The 21,761-nt window shown below is 38.5% G+C and overlaps 1 protein-coding gene across 1 annotated transcript in view; it reads left to right on the top strand.

The window, feature by feature from the left end:
* The window catches only part of LOC107598711 (A disintegrin and metalloproteinase with thrombospondin motifs 18-like), a 61,400-nt gene that overhangs the window by 20,238 nt on the left and 19,401 nt on the right, over positions 1-21,761 (top strand). The window contains exons 3-12 of the mRNA XM_016290119.1: positions 7,828-8,104; positions 8,733-9,005; positions 9,813-9,856; positions 10,017-10,176; positions 11,658-11,763; positions 12,473-12,610; positions 12,879-13,032; positions 14,099-14,194; positions 14,930-15,078; positions 19,717-19,889. Coding sequence (XP_016145605.1) covers positions 7,828-8,104; positions 8,733-9,005; positions 9,813-9,856; positions 10,017-10,176; positions 11,658-11,763; positions 12,473-12,610; positions 12,879-13,032; positions 14,099-14,194; positions 14,930-15,078; positions 19,717-19,889 — 1,570 coding nt within the window. The remainder of the gene's footprint in view (positions 1-7,827; positions 8,105-8,732; positions 9,006-9,812; positions 9,857-10,016; positions 10,177-11,657; positions 11,764-12,472; positions 12,611-12,878; positions 13,033-14,098; positions 14,195-14,929; positions 15,079-19,716; positions 19,890-21,761) is intronic.

The raw sequence follows: 21,761 nt of genomic DNA, 5'->3' as shown, positions 1-21,761 counted from the left end.
ATAAAAAAAAAATATATTTTTTTATATTAAAAATGAAATGCATTGAGTTCTTTCTATTTGCTGTGATCACTTTTGTAGATTTTGACAAATTCTCACGTCACATCAGTTTTGCTGCCTTGAAGTGGTTGAAGAAAGCCGTTAGCCGTTAGCCGTTAGCCGTAAGAAGAGAGGTCAGTGTGGCTGGAGAGAGACGAGTGCTGTTGCCCTGTGTTTAATGGTGGGAGCAGATGCCCCAGATTATTGCGGCAGCCTGCCATGGTCTACTGCTGTTTTCACAGCATGTGCTTTTGCGGGCACCGCCTCAGTCCTGGGAGTGTCCTGTGTTTACTTTGCCACCTGCGAGATGGGAGGGGTCGGGTACAAGGGATCAAACACATGGGGGCATGAAGAACAGAAGGGGGTTAAATCACTGACAGAATGCACAGCTATTCTACAAGGATTTGCCTGTTCGTGGAGGGTGGGATTAGGTAGAATTCCAAAGCCAGGCGGAATGTGTGAGGTTCAGCAGTCTGGGAGACAGAGATTAAAATTTTAGTCCTAAAGAGGGAAGATGACCTCAGCTCAGTGATGAGAGCAGCTCAAGTCATTCAGGAAGATGCACCATCCCATTACCAATGGTTTAAGAAAACATTCAATATTTATTTTTTTTCCCCAAGCCAAACTAACAGGACAGAGTGGCTCATCTTTAGCACAGTATGTTTATTATATCTTTGTGGTTATGTAGGTAAAATATTCCCCTCATTTAGTTCACAGTAACCTAGAAACCTAGAGAGAGTCGGTTGCCCTCTCAGAAGTTTGTCTCTTTGGCGATGATGACTCTTCCAGACTGAATGTGGTCCAGGCACCGATGACTGGAGTAATATGACCTATTTTACAACTGCAACACTTCCCTCCTAGCAAAGCCAGGCCTGTCAGGAGATTCTGAGTATAGTCATTGTTGCTGAATTAATGTTAAGTTGATGAGTATTACATATACAGAGTATGTTTGCAAATGTTAACAGGAAAGAGACAAAAGTCAATAAAGCAGTAGAGATACACCTATTTTATTGTTTATTCCACTTTAGCCTGTCTGCAAGAGCAGTAAAACAGTCATAAAACATACATTTCACACATCAATAAACATGTATTTTGTGCTGTATGTACAGTGTGTAAACCCAAAGAACCCAACTTTATAGAAAAAAATCATCTTGTAACCTAAAGAAACTAATGTAAATCCAATCTTATGTATAATATCCAAGCATTATTTATTTCATATGAGCAAGAGTGATTGTGTCACAAATGTGTCTTGTCTTTGTTTTCTCCAGACTCCATTTCCCATGATCCCTCATCTAGGAACCAATCACATATTCACACCTGTTTCCCATCAGTCACACTATAAAGATTGCACTCATCCATACACACATTGCTGATTATTGTGTTAGCCTGTACCCTTTTCCCAGTCTATTTATCTTGTTTTTGTGATCGTTTACTGCCTGCCCTGACCTTTGCCTTATTATTGGATTACTCTTTTGTCTGCCCTGGATTATACCTGTTTGCTGCTGTTTTTGACCGTGCCTGTTTTGACCACTCTTTTAAAATAAAGCTGCATGTGGAGCCAACCCTGTCTTCACACCCCAACATTACAAACAAACAATACTGAGCTCTGTGTGTGTGTTGAACCAGGCTTTAAATAGGGTGAGACTGAGGTAACGCGATACAGGTGAAGGCAATCAATGATGATGAGTCTGGAAAAGGATTATGGGAAATGTAGTCTGGGGTAGCTTGGCAAGTGTCAGAGGTGGAGTGCCCTCTTGGTAGAGTTCATAGGCACTCCAGCTCGAGATCGATTGTTATGCTGAATATTGCAAGGGAGTGATGTTGTTTTTATACAACAACAAAAGCAAAAACGTTAATGTTGAGTAACTTACATTTTACATCCTTACATCCATTGGTTTATGCGGACTGAAAGAGCCACAAAAAAAAAAAATACAACAGTTCGTTCTGGTTCTCAAATCTGATTGGTTGAGACCCATGAGATATTGGACTGGTATTGCTACAGGAACGCCCTTTCACCTTTTGTATCACTCCGCTTCCCGTACTTCTCATAGCTAGTGTCATGGCGGATGCCCAAATCCACTGAAATTTAAAAATAATACTGTTTTGTGTCATGGAATGTAGTTTTAAGAGTTTTTAGGCGAGAATGTACTTGTTTAGACTTCAAATATGCGTTTGTTAATAAAGATAATGTCTATTTGAAAATTTGCTTTGACGTTTTCGGAGACGTGAGCTCCAGGGTGTCAGCGGCCATTCAGCGTTCATGAAACTGCCGAGAGCAGCCTCACCTCGGCCAGATCTTCTGGAATTTGCCGCTGGCTCTGATGTCTCTGTAGTGGATAAACATGAGATATAATTCGTTTTGAGTAATTCTAACGGGCAGTCTTTGGTCTCATTAATCTATTGTTTGTTCCAGAGTAAATAGTTTTGTCTCAAGGCAAAATCTCATCATGTTATATTTTATGTAACTTTAATGCTGTATATTAGAGCGCTGCCTTTGCACTTTTGACTGAGTTGTCTAGCAACTTTTATGATGACTGTTGTTGTTGTTTATTATTCAATAAATAGTATTTTATATACATAGTAGTATTTAGCATTGGGAAACTGTGTGTGTGTTCATGATTGGGATTTTTGTGACATTGTTCCGCCATTAAATGGCGACAAGAGACTGTTTTACGTGTCAGCAGTAAAGACTTTTATATTGAAAGAGACTGAAACGGAAGTTATTTTTACTTTAAACAACAGCTAGGGATGGGCGATACCGCTTATTTTGTTTTCGATACGATACCAATATTTTTCAAGGCAGTATTGTCGATATCGATACTGATTCGATACTTCTGAACTAAACTTTTAAATTATGACATTTATTAAAAAATTTAAATTACTAAGAGTAAAATGGGTTACTTTTTGTTTAAAATGCATTTTAACATTCAATACACCTTAATTGCAACTTATTAGGTTATATTTTTTGTTTACACATGATTCAAATCTACAAATACTACAGTTGAACTATGGGCCCTGTAGGAAAACCATGGTTCATTTTCATAAGGGACTGCCAGTGACCGGCTGTTGCATGCATAAAATGCAACCTTTTTATTCTGACAGTGTATGATTTCTATTAACATTACAGAATAGAACATGAAATACAATATTATCTTTCAACGTTCAATTTAAATAACTGTAATTGCACAAACAATGTAGGCTACAATTTCAGTTTGTTTATTGTGAAATAACTCTGTCCTTCTGTTCTCTGATAAGCATTGTTCAGGACTGCCGTTCCCAAAAGCTTTAATGCTTTCTTATGATACTTTTGGGAAAAGCAGCCCTGTTTGAATGCACTGTCAGAAGTGAGTGAATGCTCTCTGTGATGGATTAGTTCTGTCTTGCAACATTTGCGTGTTCAGATGAGCAGGAAAATAGTTCTATCCTACACAATTACTCGCTAACAAAGGTTATTCGTCCAATTCAATGCATATTAAACGCATTATTATTTTTTTGTTAAATAAACAAAATCACTGGTAAGTAAAACACACCTTAGTATCGATATTTTTTGTTTGAGTATCGATACTTTCGATACTCGCGTCAGTATCGATACTTCGGATCGATACACCCATTCCTAACAACAGCTTGTAAGGTGCGGCCAACAAATGTAGTGAGCAGCGCTGTAATCGGAAATCACCCTTAACAGATGAAAGATAGTACAACAAAAATATAACTTTACTCAGCAGACATTCAGACTAATGTTTTATTGTGAATATGAATATGAGCTGAAGAATGAATGCAGTGTCAAATGCAGGTAATCACAGTCGCTCAGTCCATTTCTCTCTCATAATACTCTTCATAATACAGTGAGCTTTTAATACAGTAATACAATAAGCTTTTAATGAAGCAACTCAACGTTCCTTCGTTACTAGTTCTAAAGTGACGTTTTCGAATTAGTAACGGAGGCTTGAGCTCCGCTGTTAAACTGTCAAACTGAGATTTAAATCTGTGGCTGAAGGAAGTAGTTCTGCACAAAAGGAAGAAGACACTCCGTTGTTGTTTTTCTTATGTATTTGCACACTTGTGCCGTCGAAATGTTGTTTAAACGCAATATCACCCTCGTACTCAAGCGATACCGGCTCTATATCAGCGGCTGTGACTGCCTCCGGCACTCAGCCTGCGGCCTCGATATATGCTGATATAGAGCCGGTATCGCTCTCGTACTCGGGTGATATTGCTCATATATAGCATTTTTTCAGTTTTATTTTTCCCTCAAATTCCATTGTATTTTTTCCAGAATTCTGTATTTTCCATTTTTTGTTTTCTGAATTCCATAAAATTCAATTAAATTTTAATAATTAAAGCAATGTATAAAAAAACGTTAATAATTTAATAATTAATTAAAATGTTAACAATAACAATATATTTGATTTTATTCAGAAATTCTGTATTGTCTGTTTCAATTTTTTTCTGGATTCTGTGTTTTATGATTTAATGCACTTTTTGCCAAATCAAAAACAGTGGCAATCAAATTAACCCACAATTTTGACAATGTAATTAATCTTTTAAATTGTAATCAAATTAAATTTGAATGATTCCTTTAATTTTTTGGCAAACAAAGTGAAAAAACATAAAAGTTTTAAAATGTAAAATTGTGTGATATCTACTTTGAAAACGACATTCTTCTGTACAATAGTACTATATTTAAGTCATTTCTTCAACCAACCAAGCAACCAACCTGGGGGTATAGTGAGACGACAGACACTGAAAACCCCACAAGCATCACACATGCTTTAATATGTGTAGTAAATGAAACCGTGCCGCTCATTCACACACAGACATGCAGACTTCATATTTATATAGCAGTCTTTTGTGATTTGATATTCTCAGAATCTAGTTCATATCGCAATTTGTTTAAGTGTATGGCCCTCCTTACGATTTATTCTTCTGAGTTTCCCAAATTCCATGACATTCTCTGTTATTCAATTTTTATGACTGGATTCTGTGATTCCTTCCTACTGAATTCAATGCAAAGATTCATGTAAATGAAGTCTGAATGCATAGTACATGTTTACCTAATGAACTGACATATATTGCTTTTCCCATCAGTAGTAAAGTAAAAAGTGGTTCACACTGAAATATTGCTGCATTTTGCTGGAAAAGGCATTGTAGAAATGCTGACCCAAACCAAATAAATCTGGAGACTTATAATGAAGCAATTAAGCTCTGACATGTTTTACTAGCAATGGCTGCATGTGTTGGCTTGCTGTGGATGTGTCCCAGGGCACCAATGCGTGTCACTATCACAGCAGACGATAAGCTTTGGCTCGCCTTTGACCCCACACCTCATTAATCAACTGCTCACAAATATCTGACCTCCTCCACCTACCTATCAAACATGCCTTCTAATTTAGCTCTAAAACATACACTCCCAAGCAACATAAACATGCACACATGGATGAGAAGAGACTGGATTATGTGATTCCGATCTTTCAGTCAAAATTTTTATTTTTCTGATAATTTCTGATAACGGCCAACCAGCTTTGCAGAATTATTATTAACCACACTGCATGGTATCATAATTATAATTTTTTCAAGGATAATGTGATGCTGAAGACTGGAGTAATGGCTGCTAAAAATTCAGCTTTGCCACCACAAGAATAAATTATATATATATAAAAAAAAAATGTCAAAATTTTTATTTTTCTGATAATTTCTGATAACGGCCAACCAGCTTTGCAGAATTATTATTAACCACACTGCATGGTATCATAATTATAATTTTTTCAAGGATAATGTGATGCTGAAGACTGGAGTAATGGCTGCTAAAAATTCAGCTTTGCCACCACAAGAATAAATTATATATATATAAAAAAAAAATATATAGTTATTTTAATTTGTAAGACTAATTCATAATATTACTTTTTTTTTTACTGTAGGTTTCTTCACTTTCACCTCTCAGGTTTCCTTTTCCTCTGAGAAAACAAGTCAATTAGAGAGTTTCAAGGGCTGAGTGTTGTTGAGAGAGGATGTAGATATGATAGTCTATCATATCTGTCATGCCTGGCTTTTGTCCATGCTAATCGTCACTGTAAAACAAGCTGCTGAAAGGTTATGCTGCATATGAACTTTCCTCTGCTCTCTGTACTGAAACATTTGATAAATGGGCAGCTCCTTAAGATTCCTTCAGAAGCCCCAGGCTGCTCTACATCCCGCCATGTCATCGTTTGCTTATTGTGTACTGACAGCTGTAACTATGGCGATGCCCGTTTTTTGTGACTCTGCAACAGCTGTTTTTTTTTAACCGCCGGCGTTTCAACTGGAGGGACCATGAATCCCCCACAACCAGGAATGTAAAAGGCGATGGTCTCCTGGAGGGCTTTCCTCCCATTACATCTAACTCACCTAAATACCTCCACGTCTTTGATTTGATATATTTTCAGTCCCACGTCTGTGTGCTCTGATTTTAATTTGGTCTGGAGGGTTATCTCAAGGCTAACGTGTCCCTTTAGGAATACTCCTGGTTAACTAGAAGTTGACCTCTGTCAACAGCATCTGTTCCATGCTGTTTATTACCACTGAGAACAAGTTCAAATCAACCCCCTGTTTGTAAAAATAAAACAATAAACATGCTGACATTTGTTTCAACATGTGCTTGCAATGGAAATCTTTTGGGCAATCATTGTATAGTGTGCAACAGATGCTGTCGATAGAACTCAACTTGTATTTAGGCTGAAATATTCTCTTAACCTGCTATTTTGGGGACGTTTAGAGATGCACAATATAGTAGTACTGAATTGGATATCAGCTGTTATTAGTGAACAATATTGTAAATCAGGGTCGGAAATTAAAGGGGGCTTGTGGCAAAAATGCCACCAAAATTAACCTAAGTGCACCACAAATTCAAGATAAAGGGTCAAAAATTGCCCCTGCACAATTAAACAATCGATTATGGCTGTTGCATTTAAAATGAAACGTGAAAATGAATGAAAAGTGTCTATTCGTGTAATTACATTTTGAATCACTCACACTGCATCAAAATGCTTTTTTATGCATTTTTATTTTTTTCAGTGTTGAGCCCTATAACCAATCACACACGTTTCCGTTGAGCTTAAGAATGCGATGGTCAATCAGAGACGCTTAGATTAGTCTGAAACCGCACCAAACAGAGGCATTTAGATTAGTCAGCGCTGAAAACTCCAGAGTTGTTGAGTGTGTGCGCTTACTGATTGAATTCTCTCTCATGAATTCCCTCATCATAAACAACACAGGGCAGATACAATGTAAATAAAAGATTAATTTCGTAGCTTTTCAGTGATTTTTGCATAACTTGCGCTTGTCAAGACTATCGTCATGGACTGACATGTTTGTCTGTGAATCCAAAGCCAGAATATATATGACGAGCTGTTTCTCCAAAACGCAGACACAAAACACAATTAATATAATACATTAATAATTATTATAATATCAAGAGCAATAATCAGCAATAACGATTTTTGTCATAATATTGCAGCCCTATTAGCTCCTGTTTTTAAACGTATAATTTAGATACATTTTTTATTTATTTATAAATAGTTAATTGAAATTGGCAACAGTTTAAAGTATTTTGATTAATTTAAGTAATTGGTTAAATGTACGTATTTTACATTAAATACAACACAGATACAGTTATTAAGGTGGTGATAAACATTCCAGGGGGCAAAAAATGCCCCTTAATGGAAAAGTTAATTTCTGACCTTGTTGCAAATACTATATATATATATATACTATTGGTTACCTACTCATAGCTTCCTCTTCCTCTGTATTCTGCAGTCAGGTCTGATCCGGTTCTCCAGCGAGGAACTTCTCATCACTCCGCTACCGCAGCATTTGGCTTTACAACACAACTACAGCGCCTCCTCTGGACATCACCCACATGTCATCTACAAGCGATCAGCTGAGCGCAGAGTGTATGCTGATAAGACTGACTGGATCAGCAGCGTTAAATCAAACAACCCCTATGAGAACCACCACCACCACCACCACCGTCACCATGACTCCCAGCATGGAAAGCTCCAGAGACACCATTTCTGCGGACGCCGCAAGCAATGTATGTAAGGGAATTTTCTTTTAGCCATTTGTAGATGGAAAGTTCATTACACGCTATATACTTGTAGAATTTGTCATTATGTGTATAAAAGAGTAAAGCCCTCTGAGATATTTATACTGATTCCGAAAGCTAAACTGCGTAATAATATTTCACAGTATTTATTTTTACTGTATTTCTGCAAAATATGCAGCTTTGGTGAACATGAGACTTCTTTCAAAAACAAACCAACAAATCTGTCCCATTTTATTTTATGGTCCAATTCTCACTATTAACAAACCATTAACTATGACTTTTGCCTCAATAAACTCATAATTTGCTGCTTATTAATAGTTAGTTAGGTAGTTGTTAAGTTTAGGTATTGGGTAGAATTAGGGATGTAGAATACGGTCATGCAGAATATGTGCTTTATAAGTACTAATAACCAGCCAATATGTTAATACTAGGCATGCTAATAAGCAACTAGTTAATAGTGAGAATTGGTCCCTATACTAAAGTGTTACCAAAAAATCTTACTGACTCCAAACTTTTAAACAGTAGCGTGTTTCTATATCTGACATGCAGTCCAACCTCATTGTTTTCTATTGGTTACCTACTCATAGCTTCCTCTTCCTCTGTATTCTGCAGTCAGGTCTGATCCGGTTCTCCAGCGAGGAACTTCTCATCACTCCGCTACCGCAGCATTTGGCTTTACAACACAACTACAGCGCCTCCTCTGGACATCACCCACATGTCATCTACAAGCGATCAGCTGAGCGCAGAGTGTATGCTGATAAGACTGACTGGATCAGCAGCGTTAAATCAAACAACCCCTATGAGAACCACCACCACCACCACCACCGTCACCATGACTCCCAGCATGGAAAGCTCCAGAGACAACATTTCTGCGGACGCCGCAAGCAATGTATGTAAGGGAATTTTCTTTTAGCCATTTGTAGATGGAAAGTTCATTACACGCTATATACTTGTAGAATTTGTCAGTATGTGTATGAGTAAAGCCCTCTGAGATATTTATACTGATTCCGAAAGCTAAACTGCCATGTCATTACTATCTGTTTTACTGAAAGAAATTGAATGAAAGCTTGGAAACAGCATGTGAAGTTAATGGTTGGAGCTAAACTCTGCAGGACACCGGCCCTCCAGGACCGAGTTTGGACACCCCTGCTGTATATATATATATAACTGTCTGTTTTATGTGTCTGTATATGTAATCGGTCATGATACTGACACAAAACTTAAATGATACAGACATCACTGAAAATAACTGCTGTCAGCTGTTGATTCTGTAACCGCTCTGATGATTCAAATCAGTAACTCATCTTTTTGAACTATTCACTGAATAGAAATGGCTTATTAGAGTCATTTGATTTTGAATCGGACTACACTTGTCATGCTGGTTATTTTTTAAATCACTAAAAACAACCAACTCATAAGTGTCATTTGCTTGTGAATAAATTGGTCATGCTGTATGTTTTTGATTCACTGCAAAAAACGAAAAGAGTAATTTGTTTGGGAATCAGAATATACAAATCACTGCATGTTTTTTTTTTTGATTAAGTGCAAAGAATTGACTCATAAGAGTCATTCATTCAGGAATCAGACATGTTGTATGCTGACATTTCTTGGCATTATTTCGCAGTACAGTCTTTTAATTGCTTCACATTCAACCAAGACTACAAAATATGATTTAATTTACTTTGGTGCTAAACAGTGCAGGAGACACTGGTCACTATAGCTAGTTTATTCTCATTAACGGTAAATGTAATATGTTTTGATCTGATTTTCAGAAGAATCACAGTCTTTTTTTTTCTATTTCTTTCATACTTGAAAGATGCCAGATCATTCACTACTCTCTCTTCTCTCTCTCTCAACACCCCTCTGAAAACTTCATCTCTCTCGGTTTTACTGCTGTCAGCTGGGTCTGTCTATCAACCACCACGCAGACCAATCTCTCAACAACTTCTGCCAGTGGCAATCAGGCCTGATAGGTAAAAACGGCAAGCGGCACGACCATGCCATACTGTTGACGGGGCTGGACATCTGCTCCTGGAAGAACGAACCATGTGACACCTTGGGTAAGGCACTTGACATTCACCTTCCAATAGCAGAAGTGGGTCATGTGTTGTGAAGTCAGTGGCTAATCGAGTTGCAGGAGGGTGAATTACACAATGCCAAGGTTAAAAAGAGCTTGTGGTTGGTGATGTGTGTCCTAGTCCATCCTCAGGCAGAGAACTTCACCAAGAAATCCAAGAAAGCTCAAATCCACTTTGCAGTCAGTTGGCAGCTTCTTCAGTATTTGCTGTAGAGGCGTCAGCCAAATGTAATGAATTCAGCTCTAAAGCTCCAAACCACAAGTATGCACTTCTTTGAATGTACGGCAAAGGGGAATGCACTGCTTTTAAATTGCCTCTCTATGATGTGAAACTCAAACCGAAGTTGAGACCATACAGTCAGGAAAAATAGCCTAAAAGTGTGTTTATGCGTAATGGGATCCTGTTTCAAAGTCTGTAGGTTTGAAAACATTGTGGTGTGTTTAGTGAAACTTAAATCATGCATTAAAGAGATAGTTCACCCAAAAATGAAAATTACCCCATGATTTACTCACCCTCAAGCCATCCTAGGTGTATACGACATTCTTCTTTCAGACGAATACAATCGGAGTTATATTAAATAATGTTCAGGCTAATCCATGCTTTATAATGGGAGTGGATGGTAGCCCAAAATCTGAAGTCCAAAAAATTGCACCCATCCATTATAAAAGAAGTTCACACGGCTCCGTGGGTTAATAAAGGCCTTCTGAAGCAACGCAATGCGTTTGTGTAAGAAAAATATCCATATTTTAAACTTTCTATATCTTAATATCTAGCTTCCGCTAAGTGTCGTATGCATGTTCACGAGAGAGTGGCATCCAGCAGATGACATAGGACGTAGGCGTAGCATAAGCTCCGGTGAGAATATGCTAGTCTCGCGAGAAACAAGTTTTGTTTACAGCAAAGGAAAACCAGTGTCCTCTTGGCTTATATCCTCCTACATTTTTCTTTACAAATCCTCATTTTGTACTACTAATTCATGTCCGACATCATCTGCTGGACGCCACTCTCTCGTAAACGCGCGTATGACAGTTAGCGGAAGTTAGAGATTAAGGTTTATAAAGTTGTAAATATGGATATTTTTCTTACACAAATGCATCGCGTTGCTTCAGAAGGCCTTTATTAACCCCCCGGAGCCGTGTGAACTTCTTTTATAATGGATGGGTGCAATTTTTTGGACTTCAAATTTTGGGCTACCATCCACTCCCATTATAAAGCATGGATTAGCCTGGACATTATTTAATATAACTCTGATTGTATTCGTCTGAAAGAAGAATGTCATTTGCACCTAGGATGGCTTGAGGGTGAGTAAATAATGGGGTAAATTTAATTTTTGGGTGAACCATCCCTTTAATGTTTTCATTCAGACCTGCTGGATTTTAAAGTTTGAATTGCATCCTCAACATGCATCAGTATCTTCCACCCATGTTTTACTCTTTCTGTCCTTTCTGACTTCCTGTCTGCAGGTTTCGCTCCAATAAGTGGAATGTGTAGCAAGTATCGTAGCTGCACGATTAATGAGGATACAGGGCTGGGCCTCGCTTTCACCATCGCCCACGAGTCAGGACATAAGTACGTTTACTCATACTTTCAGGTCCCACACTATTTCAATTTGGGAAACCATATGCTGTGCAACAAGCAAACATTTTGTTTGTGTTTGCTTGTTGCCGTTGTGATAAAGGGAAGTTTATGCTGTATGTTTACGATTTTGTTTTTTAATGACAGCCGTATTTTGAGTCCTTCGGTCCTTTGGCACATTCTCAACATAAACTGGAACAAAATCTATCCTGGAGAACCACCAGGCTGATAACATGTTGTGGGATTTGTCATTCTCAGCGGTTCAAACATTTTGGTCAAATGAAATGGACACGTGCCTCCAATGTGCACAGTGTTTAGGGCAAAATCTTCACTGGCCAACAGTCGTTAATCACTCATTTATTGAGGAGTGGTAATTTATAAACACATGGCACATCTTTCCAACACTACTTATGTCTGAATTTTGTGACTATAGTGCACATGTTTATTTTGATGCATTCATTAGTCTGATTGGCACAGGGCTGTTGAAAGTAAACATCTAAATGTGTGAATCATGTGACTTATTCAGTAGAGTAGAGATTATCGAAGGGTTTTGTGGGATGAAAGAGCTTTCAGTTGTAGAGGTAATGTCCCACCAGACTCATGGAGTGGTTTCTGTCCTTATGTTGTACATTAGTAGTCTCACTGGGTAAAACTCACAATCTCCATCTCTCCCTCTTTTGCTCCCTCCATTTTTTTGCCCCAGTTTTGGAATGATCCATGACGGAGAGGGGAATCCCTGCCGGAAGACTGAAGGGAACATAATGTCTCCCACATTGGCTGGGAATAATGGTGTTTTCTCATGGTCTGCCTGTAGTCGGCAATACTTGAACCGATTTCTAGGGTAAACTTTCACTTTACTCCACAGAAAAAGTGTTTTTTTAGAAATGTATGTATTTTTACATTTTTATTGTAATATTTAATTTTCTATATACTATAATATTTATTATATATAATTTTAATATATATTTTACATATATTTTTTGTATATATATATATATATATATTTTGTGTTTATAGATAAATATGCAATATGTTGAAATGTATAATATGGTATGGTTTTTATGTCTGTTTCTGTGCTCATCTTTCTTTGCATGCATTTGTGTTCACAGTACGGCTCAGGCTTCATGTCTAGTGGATGAACCTAAGCAGATAGGCCAGTACAAATACCCTGAGCAGCTTCCAGGTCAGCTGTATGATGCTGATATACAGTGCAAATGGCAGTTTGGCTCGAAAGCAAAACTGTGCAGCCTGGACTTTGTAAAGGTAACTCATAGTGTATAAAATATGCTATTAGGCATCTCTTCATAGTAGGAGTGCTTCAGTGGATCTTTATGCTAAATTAGTTTGAACACATGTTAGAAACGTCCAACAACTCTTGTTAAACAATTCAGTTTCAATCAATCCTTTTGACAATTCACAATGCCACAATATTCACAGAGATTGAGTTCATTTAGGGTCACAGATATTTAAATGTGCTTCAACCTGTAATGTTTGTGTGCGGAGACGTCATGGTCAACACAAACACACATCTGAGCTTTGGAAAGAAAACAGTCCACTGAGAGGAGACCCATTGCCTCAAAATCTACTCTTAAGTCTTCATTCACAGTCCATGGACAAAGATGTACAGGGCCCCCTCTGGCATCTGCTGTAGCCTTTAGCGTCTAATGCACACATTGATATGCAAATAGTTGTGCTTGGGAAATGAACATTGCGAGAGTCTATCTGTGGGATTAGCTCTCATGCTATGGACTTTCTCTTTGAGAGATCCCTGTTGCTTTTGTGCGCTTTGGAGACCTTCTACTTGTTCTGAAAAACGTCTTAAACATCAACCTTGATGGAAGGCAGCTGTACATCTTAATTAAGAATGATTGTAGAGATAAAACCCAATGTTTTTGTTTTCTGTTCCCCCAAGCCATCCTGTCCTTGTCACAAAGTCGTTGAGATGTAATTCGCCGTGGGAGCTAGCAGTGTTAGCTACCCAATGATCCAGAGTCCAGTGTTGCTAGCTTTTGTAAACCATGTCTCTCTCTCACTGTCTGCCAGATGCAGTCGGGCCGTCGGCCAGCAGTGGCCGGTCTCCCAACCCCTCATCACCCATTATTATTGTCGTATTGTGGGAAGAAACAAAATGCAACGATAATAGCATGTTTCTTTTGGGCAGCACAGTGATTGATTTTGACAGGCTTTTTTATTTGTTGGGAAAGTTGATTGGCCGTTGCTGTAGAAACAAGAGGTCGGCGTGGTGAGGTGCAAGCCAGGGAGGTTGAAGGGTTCCCAGTGGGTGTAGGCCCATTTTTGACTGTGCTCTCTGTGTGTTCGTGCCCACCAGGACATCTGTAAATCATTGTGGTGCCACAGAACAGGACACCGGTGTGAGACCAAGTTCATGCCTGCTGCCGAGGGCACCATCTGTGGACCAGACATGGTGAGTGAGTGCTTGTCTGTTCACCATTTCTCTGTCTGAACTCACTAAACCACCATTAAGGAGGAACACGAACTGACCAGTCTCTCTCGCCGTTTTTCTTCATGCACACCTGCAGTATTGTTCTCTGCTTTGTGTAAATGTTCCATAAGGACGGTTGGTCCTTTCCACTGGTTGATGGGGATGAGAGGTGCTGATGTGTGGGACTGTGTGGCTTGGCTGGACCGAGTCCTGCTCTCCAGGTGTAGTTCTGGGCCCCATCCCAAACCAGCAGGCTCAAGATCTTCTCGGCAGATATACTCTCTCCTTTACTTCACTTTTCCTCTCATACCGTCTCTTCTCTTTGACATAAAAAAATGAGTTTGTCAGATAATAGTCCGCTATCTCCTCATCTACCACACAAACACTAATTTTGGTGGCTGTTTTGAATTTAAACACATTTCTATGCGCGTAAAAAATTAGTAAAAAAAGTAATTATGAGGCCGTGAGATATGAGCCAAGTCTAACATAAGAAGTAAAGCCACACTATGAGATAAAAAGTTGGAGCTGTGAAATAATATATAATAATTACAAGAAATAGTCGCAAGATTGTGAGATATAATATAACATTGTGAGCTATACGTTTGTAATGGCAAGATATAAAGTCACAATGTGAGAAATAAAGAGGAAAAAAAACAGAGTTTCATACATTACTGATCAGTGTAAGATGTTTATTCTTTTTCTATTTCCATAATGCAGTGGTGCTGGAGAGGACAGTGTGTCAAATTTGGTGATCATGGTCCTACAGCAGTGCATGGCCAGTGGTCGGGCTGGTCCGAGTGGTCTGACTGTTCACGCACCTGTGGTGGAGGGGTCATGTACAGAGAGCGGTCCTGCAACAGCCCCAGGTAACCAAAAATTCAAAGATATCAGACACTTTGCTTCAGACACATTCATGTTAAGATACTGACACATTATTACATTTTTTTGAATGAACCATCTATAATGCATTTCAAGAATATGGTTAAATTCAGTTTGTGTTTGTGTAAGAGGAAATCCAGATGAATATGTCGTCTGATTGCAAAATAACATTATTTTAATATTGTGCTCTGACTGGTTGTTAATGCTAATTAAAATGATCTCTCTAGTAAACTGTTAATGGCACTTTTTCATTGCCACAAATGGTAGATTAGCTGTGAATGGGGGAAGCACATGTGTTTCCAGACCAACTGACCTACTGCAACTCCTAGATTACCCCCGAACCTTAGACATTCACACACACACACACACACACACACACACACACACACACACACACACACACACGTATGTTTACTTAGCTATCTAAATGGGGACATTCCATAGGCGTAATGGTTTTTATACTATACAAACTGTATATTCTATTTCCCTACACCAACACTACACCGAAACATACCCCTTACAGGAACATTTCTGCATTTTTACAATTTAAAATAAACTTTGTTTAATTTATTTTTATACCAGTTTTACAAATGAGGACATCCCCAAAGGGAGGTTTTTGGAGATTTTGTCAGGTTTAGCTCACTTTTGGGTACAAATTTGACACACACACACACACACACACACACACATATATATACACATATACACTTGCATACATATACACATTCATACATATAAGTGTCTGTCAAATAGTAGATGGAGTATTTGTGCGTTTAGGTTCAGGTGCTTCCTCTCTGTATGCGGTGTCAGGTTTATTTGAGATTGGGTTTCTATAGACCACAGGTGGCTCTACATGTGGTTTGGTCAAGCTTATGGAGCATGGAATTGTGCTTCATCAACATTTGGCTGTCTAGAGCATCTTAGCATATTTCTGTTGGAATAGGACATACGTATAATGCCTTAGACAGCCAGACCAACATGTCTGACATGAACAGTTCCAGTAAAGAAAGAGAGAAAGCAAGAAAGAAACTATTCAAAGTGATGTGAGTTGAGGAGGAGAACCTAATTAATGCCCTGGAAATACCCAGCCCAAAAATTGCTGTGTGTTTGTTAAATTGGGTACATATGAAATATTAAATTGGGCACATGTGATCTACTGTATATTATCCATTGTGATCTCATACAAAGTGTTTAGGTAGATTTAAAGATTAGGTTGATTTAAAGATCCTTTACATAGATGCACAACATTTGGAGAGATCCTGCTAAATGATTTTGGAAGCACATTGCTAGAAAAGAAAAGGCATTTCCCACTCTTATTTGCAAGAAAGCTGTTTTCTTTTTTGTTCTGATTTTGTTGGTCTATATTAGTTCAATGGCATCTGATCCACTGACAGAGGTTCAGCTGGGCTTGCTTTTAAGGCATAATTTGTACTATAATCTGAGATTTTTGGGGCGGTATTGGCCTACATTGGTTGGGCGGTATTGCGGTATTTTGATGGACAATCTTCCCTTACGGCTCTCAGACAGCACCTGCAGTGGAATAGGTGTTGGTATGTCTGCTGTTTGTGGCGACGATGTTCAAGGGGAATCCCCATTCTCATCACTTCAGTATAAGGTCCTCAGGAGACAGCTGTTGAAGCCAGCAGCATAAGATGTCATCTCACTCATACAGCAGTAGACAATATCGCTGCTTTTCACACTGCAGTCAAGTGTGCTATGATCATTCTAACTGACTTCTCTTCTCACTGAGTGGCTGTTTACACATACAGTATTTATGAGGTGCAAACCATGAACATCTGCCTGCATTCTGCATGAAAAGCAGAGTTCATGTTGATCAGAACATTTTATCTGTATCATTTCACTCGGAAATGTTTCAAAAGAGGCATTTTGATGGACAATCTTCCCTTACGGCTCTCAGACAGCACCTGCAGTGGAATAGGTGTTGGTATGTCTGCTGTTTGTGGCGACGATGTTCAAGGGGAATCCCCATTCTCATCACTTCAGTATAAGGTCCTCAGGAGACAGCTGTTGAAGCCAGCAGCATAAGATGTCATCTCACTCATACAGCATTTATCAATAAATTTGATCTGATAAATGTGCTCCCTTGACTTTATCCATACTCAGCTGGCAGATTTACAGGTACAAGTGTCTTTGATATGAATGTTTGAAAAAGACATCTGGCAACAGCATAGTGGAGATGGTTGTTGATGGGATTGCCTTTTTGAAGTTTGTTTACTGTATAGGATACAGTGTTAACTAAGAGAACATGGGTAGCAGTAATGCATCATTACCTGAGGCCAAAGAAAAAGAGAATAATGTTCCCCTTTGCCAACAACTCTTGTCTGAAGTTTAGCATGTAGCACAAAATTTATTTGGGCACAGTTATTTCAACGTATAATCAGAAAACATGCACTTGGCTTTCTCCCTCGCCTCTTCTATATCAATCTCTTTTTGTGCTTTGTGTGTTTTTGTAAAAGCTCTACCATATGGGCCCATAGTACACTGTCACTAAAGCTCTAATAGGATCAGCCTGAAAACCTGCTCCAAAAACAAAAGCAGACATGCACAAACAGCCTCTGACAGCACTGTTAGGCTATTACTGATCTCACTGACTTCTCCTGAAAAGTGAGGCATAATTTTCCAATGCAGTATGTTCATAGATCAAGGGTTCCCAGAGTTTTTCACACCAGGATCCACCTAGAGATGTATAATCTCGTTGAGACCCACCAAAAACTTTTTAGTAAAAAAAGAAAAGAAAAAAAGTTTGAATTGAAGTAATTGAATATATAGTAATTGCCTATATAATTGCCACACAACTTCAAAGTCACCAGCAAGTTTCCAACAAATCTTTTGATCTTTACTTCAGATTTACAAGCTGTAATCTTTTAGTTAGCGTAGTTTGCTAGGAGCCGAGTATAAACACAATGAGGCTGTAAACGTGCACTAGTGAGTAGATGAGTTTACCTGTTTTGCGCGACAACCTCTGTAGTCCTATTTAGCCACTTGTTAGCTACAGCCTTTTTTCAAGACACATAGAAGCTTAAAAAAATAACGAGTGGGGTTTTAATTATGTTTTTCATGTTGTAAAATACAATGTAAAAATATGCTGAACTTGTGTTGACCACTGACCCTATTTCTGGCATTTAACCAAAAACCCATAGACTTTCACAGAATGAAACCAGAAGTTCAAAAATGCTAGTATTTGCAGTTCAATAAGTGAATCATATGTTGATTCAGTAGCCACTCTAATGGATTTGGTGAGTTAAATCAATAAAGGTTCATCAAACCAGTAACTCTGGGTTCTTTTTAAACAATTCAATAAAATAATCAACTCTTTAGAGTCTTTTGTTCAATTGGTCGCTCTGTATGTTTGCGTGCATCAGAACCCACCACCATTCTAGTCACCCACTTATTCCCACTCTGCAACCCACCAGCAGGTCAAGACCCACAGTTTGAAAACGAATTATGTTGTCAGTTTTCAAAAGAAAAGTAACTTGTATATCTCACTGTGTGTGTTTTCCCAATGCTTTCTTTGTTTGATCACTCACTGTACATGCATAAAGATGAGTGATTTTTAAGAGCACGTGGAAGGCTCAACTGCTCCTCAAGTGTGAACATGCAATAAAAAGCTAAAGGCCAGAGACTAAAAGAACAGGCACACACACACATTGACAGGCCCATGGCGCAGTCCTTTGCTTTGAGGTTAAGCTACAAGAGGGTACCCAAGAGTCTTCCACTTTAAAACATGCAGCCATGCCGCAAGCATGCGTCCGCTCTCACAGCCTCGGTTACAGGAGCTGCTGGACCGCTTTTCCCTCAGGAAAGATGGTGACTGTTTGCTTCATGTGGCACTTGGAGGCATTCCTGTGGCATTGGGAGGAGGCTACCACTCTTCTCCAGCCTCAAGCTGCCTCAGCAAGACAGGGTGACAGTTCGAACACATTGTCCAGAGCCTGAGGGCTGACCTTTTATGATATCCAGCCTTGCTTGCAAGAGTTGGCCATTACAGATTTCAGAGAAGTAAAGATGACCGAATGAAATTCGATGTTTGTCCAAGAAGGGTTATGTTAGTTTGGTGGTTGTTTTTTGCTAGATCAGCCAGAAAAATCCTATCACTGTTTATCAAGGTCAGCTTGTTGGTTAACTAGTTAAGAAAACATGGTAGGGACCATCCAAAACAAACCATTTTCAACCAGGTTTCCTATTTGACTGCAAGCAAGTCGACTCAGACAACACAATGTGTAAGGTACATCAGCACAGCTGCGTGCTGTCTTATTCTCGTTGACGTTTATTATTCAAAAATCATAGCTGTTGAAAACACAGGCGAGTCCAAGTCATGAATGGAATTGTATTCCAAGCACTTAATATCATTTACAGCTGTCAGTTGGGATGTGATTCAGTCAGACACATCACCGATAATGCACAAAGACATTCCCTTAGTGCAGATGCTAATGCACATCATATGAAATGCATCTCACAAGCCCCTCTTCCAAAAAGTACTGAATGACTGTCATTCCTCTTGCATGTTGAATGCTTGCTGAGGCACATCTGTTTCTTCTCTTCTTCTTGCTCTCTCTCCCTGCTTCCATATTCACTTGTGCTAATTGCTGGTTGTTTCACCCAAGCCCACAGCACAACGGCAAGTTCTGCCAAGGCCCCGGTCGACTGCACCAGCTGTGTAACAACAAGCGATGCCAGCCCAATGAAGTGGACTTCAGAGCTCAGCAGTGTGCCGAGTACAACAGCAAACCCTTCAGGGGATGGTACTACAAATGGAAGCCATACACCAAAGTGGAAGGTATGGGAGATATTTGGGCCTTAATGCATTCATTGCGAACAAAAGCAAATGTCTCATTAACAGTTTGAAGAGAGCACAGTAAACCTCTGCTGGGTTCAAAATCCCCATGCATCTTCATTTACTGGACGAGCGAGACTCACACTTTAAAAAAAAAGAATGTATAATAAATGTATGAGTTCAATCACATTTTAAATTAAATAATCTAATCTAATCTAATATATAATCTAATATAATATAATTAATATAATAATGTACATTACCATTCAAATGTTTGGGGGCTGTAAGATTTTTGAAAAATGTTTTTGAAAAAAAAAAAGGTCTCTCTATACTCACCAAGGCAGCATTTATTAAATCAAAAATACAATAAAACAGTAATATTGTTAAATATTACATTTAAAATAGCAGACATTACTCCAGTCTTCAGTGTCACACGATCCTTCGGAAATCATTCTAATATGCTGATTTGGTGCTCAAGAAACATTTCGTATTATCCATGTTGAAAACAGTTGTGCTGCTTAATATTTTTGTAGAAACGATATATATATATTTTTTAAGGATTCTTTGATGAATGGAACACTAAAAAGAACAGCTTTCATTTGGAATTTAAAAAAATACATATTAAAAAAATATAATAATAAACTTTTGAACTGTATATGCTCCCTTGTCTGACATAACTAACAACAAACTTCTAAACATTCATCTCAGACCTTGCCTGCTTAGTTTTTAATGTTTGATATCTGAGTCAGCAAGAACAGGTGTGTTTTTAAATAGTAATCATTCTCATTTGTTTCTGACAATATGTATTGAGATTGTTACATAGGACAAATATATTCCACCCAAGTGATTCATCTCACCTAATGTGTGTTGCCTAAGCTGTGCATGGATTTGGACTGGAAACATGTATCCACTCGTTCTGTGAGAGCAGTGCACTGATCAATCTTGTAGGCAGGTTTGGACCTGAATAGGACCCTGTTTGTGTATTTGGGCTTTCTTATGAGTTAGTGGACTGGGAGTGAAAAAGGGAAAGGATAGGAACAATTGCGTACTGTCCTGTCAGATTTTTTAAAACTAATGAGAAAGACTTGAGGAGATGCTGAGCTGTCTCCTGCTAGAAAGTCCTCGTCAGTGTATCCAGGGGTTTCAGTGGGGTGAATGGAGCTCAGTGCTCAAATCAGTAGGTTGTGTGTTTCAGTGGCTAGTACAGGTGTTAGGAAACACTTACCCCTATTTGACTGGGATTTTGGAGCTAGATCAAATTGGATAAACCACTGACATGTCCCGCTGTTAAGTTCCTCTTGGCCTCCTCTTTACTTTTAGGTGCATTATTCAGAATTAAGCTTTTATTGTTCGGTTTACTGTTGTTTAGCTTCCCTTTGAGCTACACCTGTAAGTCTGTAACAACATCATTTGTTTCCTTTGAAGTATAAGCACAATAATTATGATCTAATATGTTCCAAAAAAAAAAAAAAAAAAATCTAACAGTTCATACTGAGCAGCTGTATCGGATGAGCCTGGATCTGTGTGTGAATGCAGATGCGTCTCTGATAAGTCCATATTTTTCTCTCGGTAGGAGCGTTTGATAGAGTTGACCCTTTTGCATTCCAGCTTTATGGGCCCATTTGTAACAGAGTTTTAAATTTTAGTGCAACATGTGTTCTCTGGGTATGTTCTCTACAGCATGGTGAGCCTTCCAGTTGCTTCGCGGCCAACCATACACAGTTTAAACATTCCCAGTAATTAGCACTAGACAGTAATACACAATTGCATTGTGTCTGTTTGGAATAAATTATGCATGACATAATTTATGACATAATTGAATTTAATAAAAACAATTTTTTAAATTTTTGATGCATATGTTGTATTTTTTGTGCA

Source organism: Sinocyclocheilus grahami, unplaced genomic scaffold (genome assembly GCF_001515645.1).
Source record: "Sinocyclocheilus grahami isolate Dianchi unplaced genomic scaffold, SAMN03320097.WGS_v1.1 scaffold254.1, whole genome shotgun sequence".
NCBI lineage: Eukaryota > Metazoa > Chordata > Actinopteri > Cypriniformes > Cyprinidae > Sinocyclocheilus > Sinocyclocheilus grahami.
The sequence above is the reverse complement of the archived record's forward strand: the minus strand, read 5'-3'. Positions and strand labels throughout refer to the sequence as shown.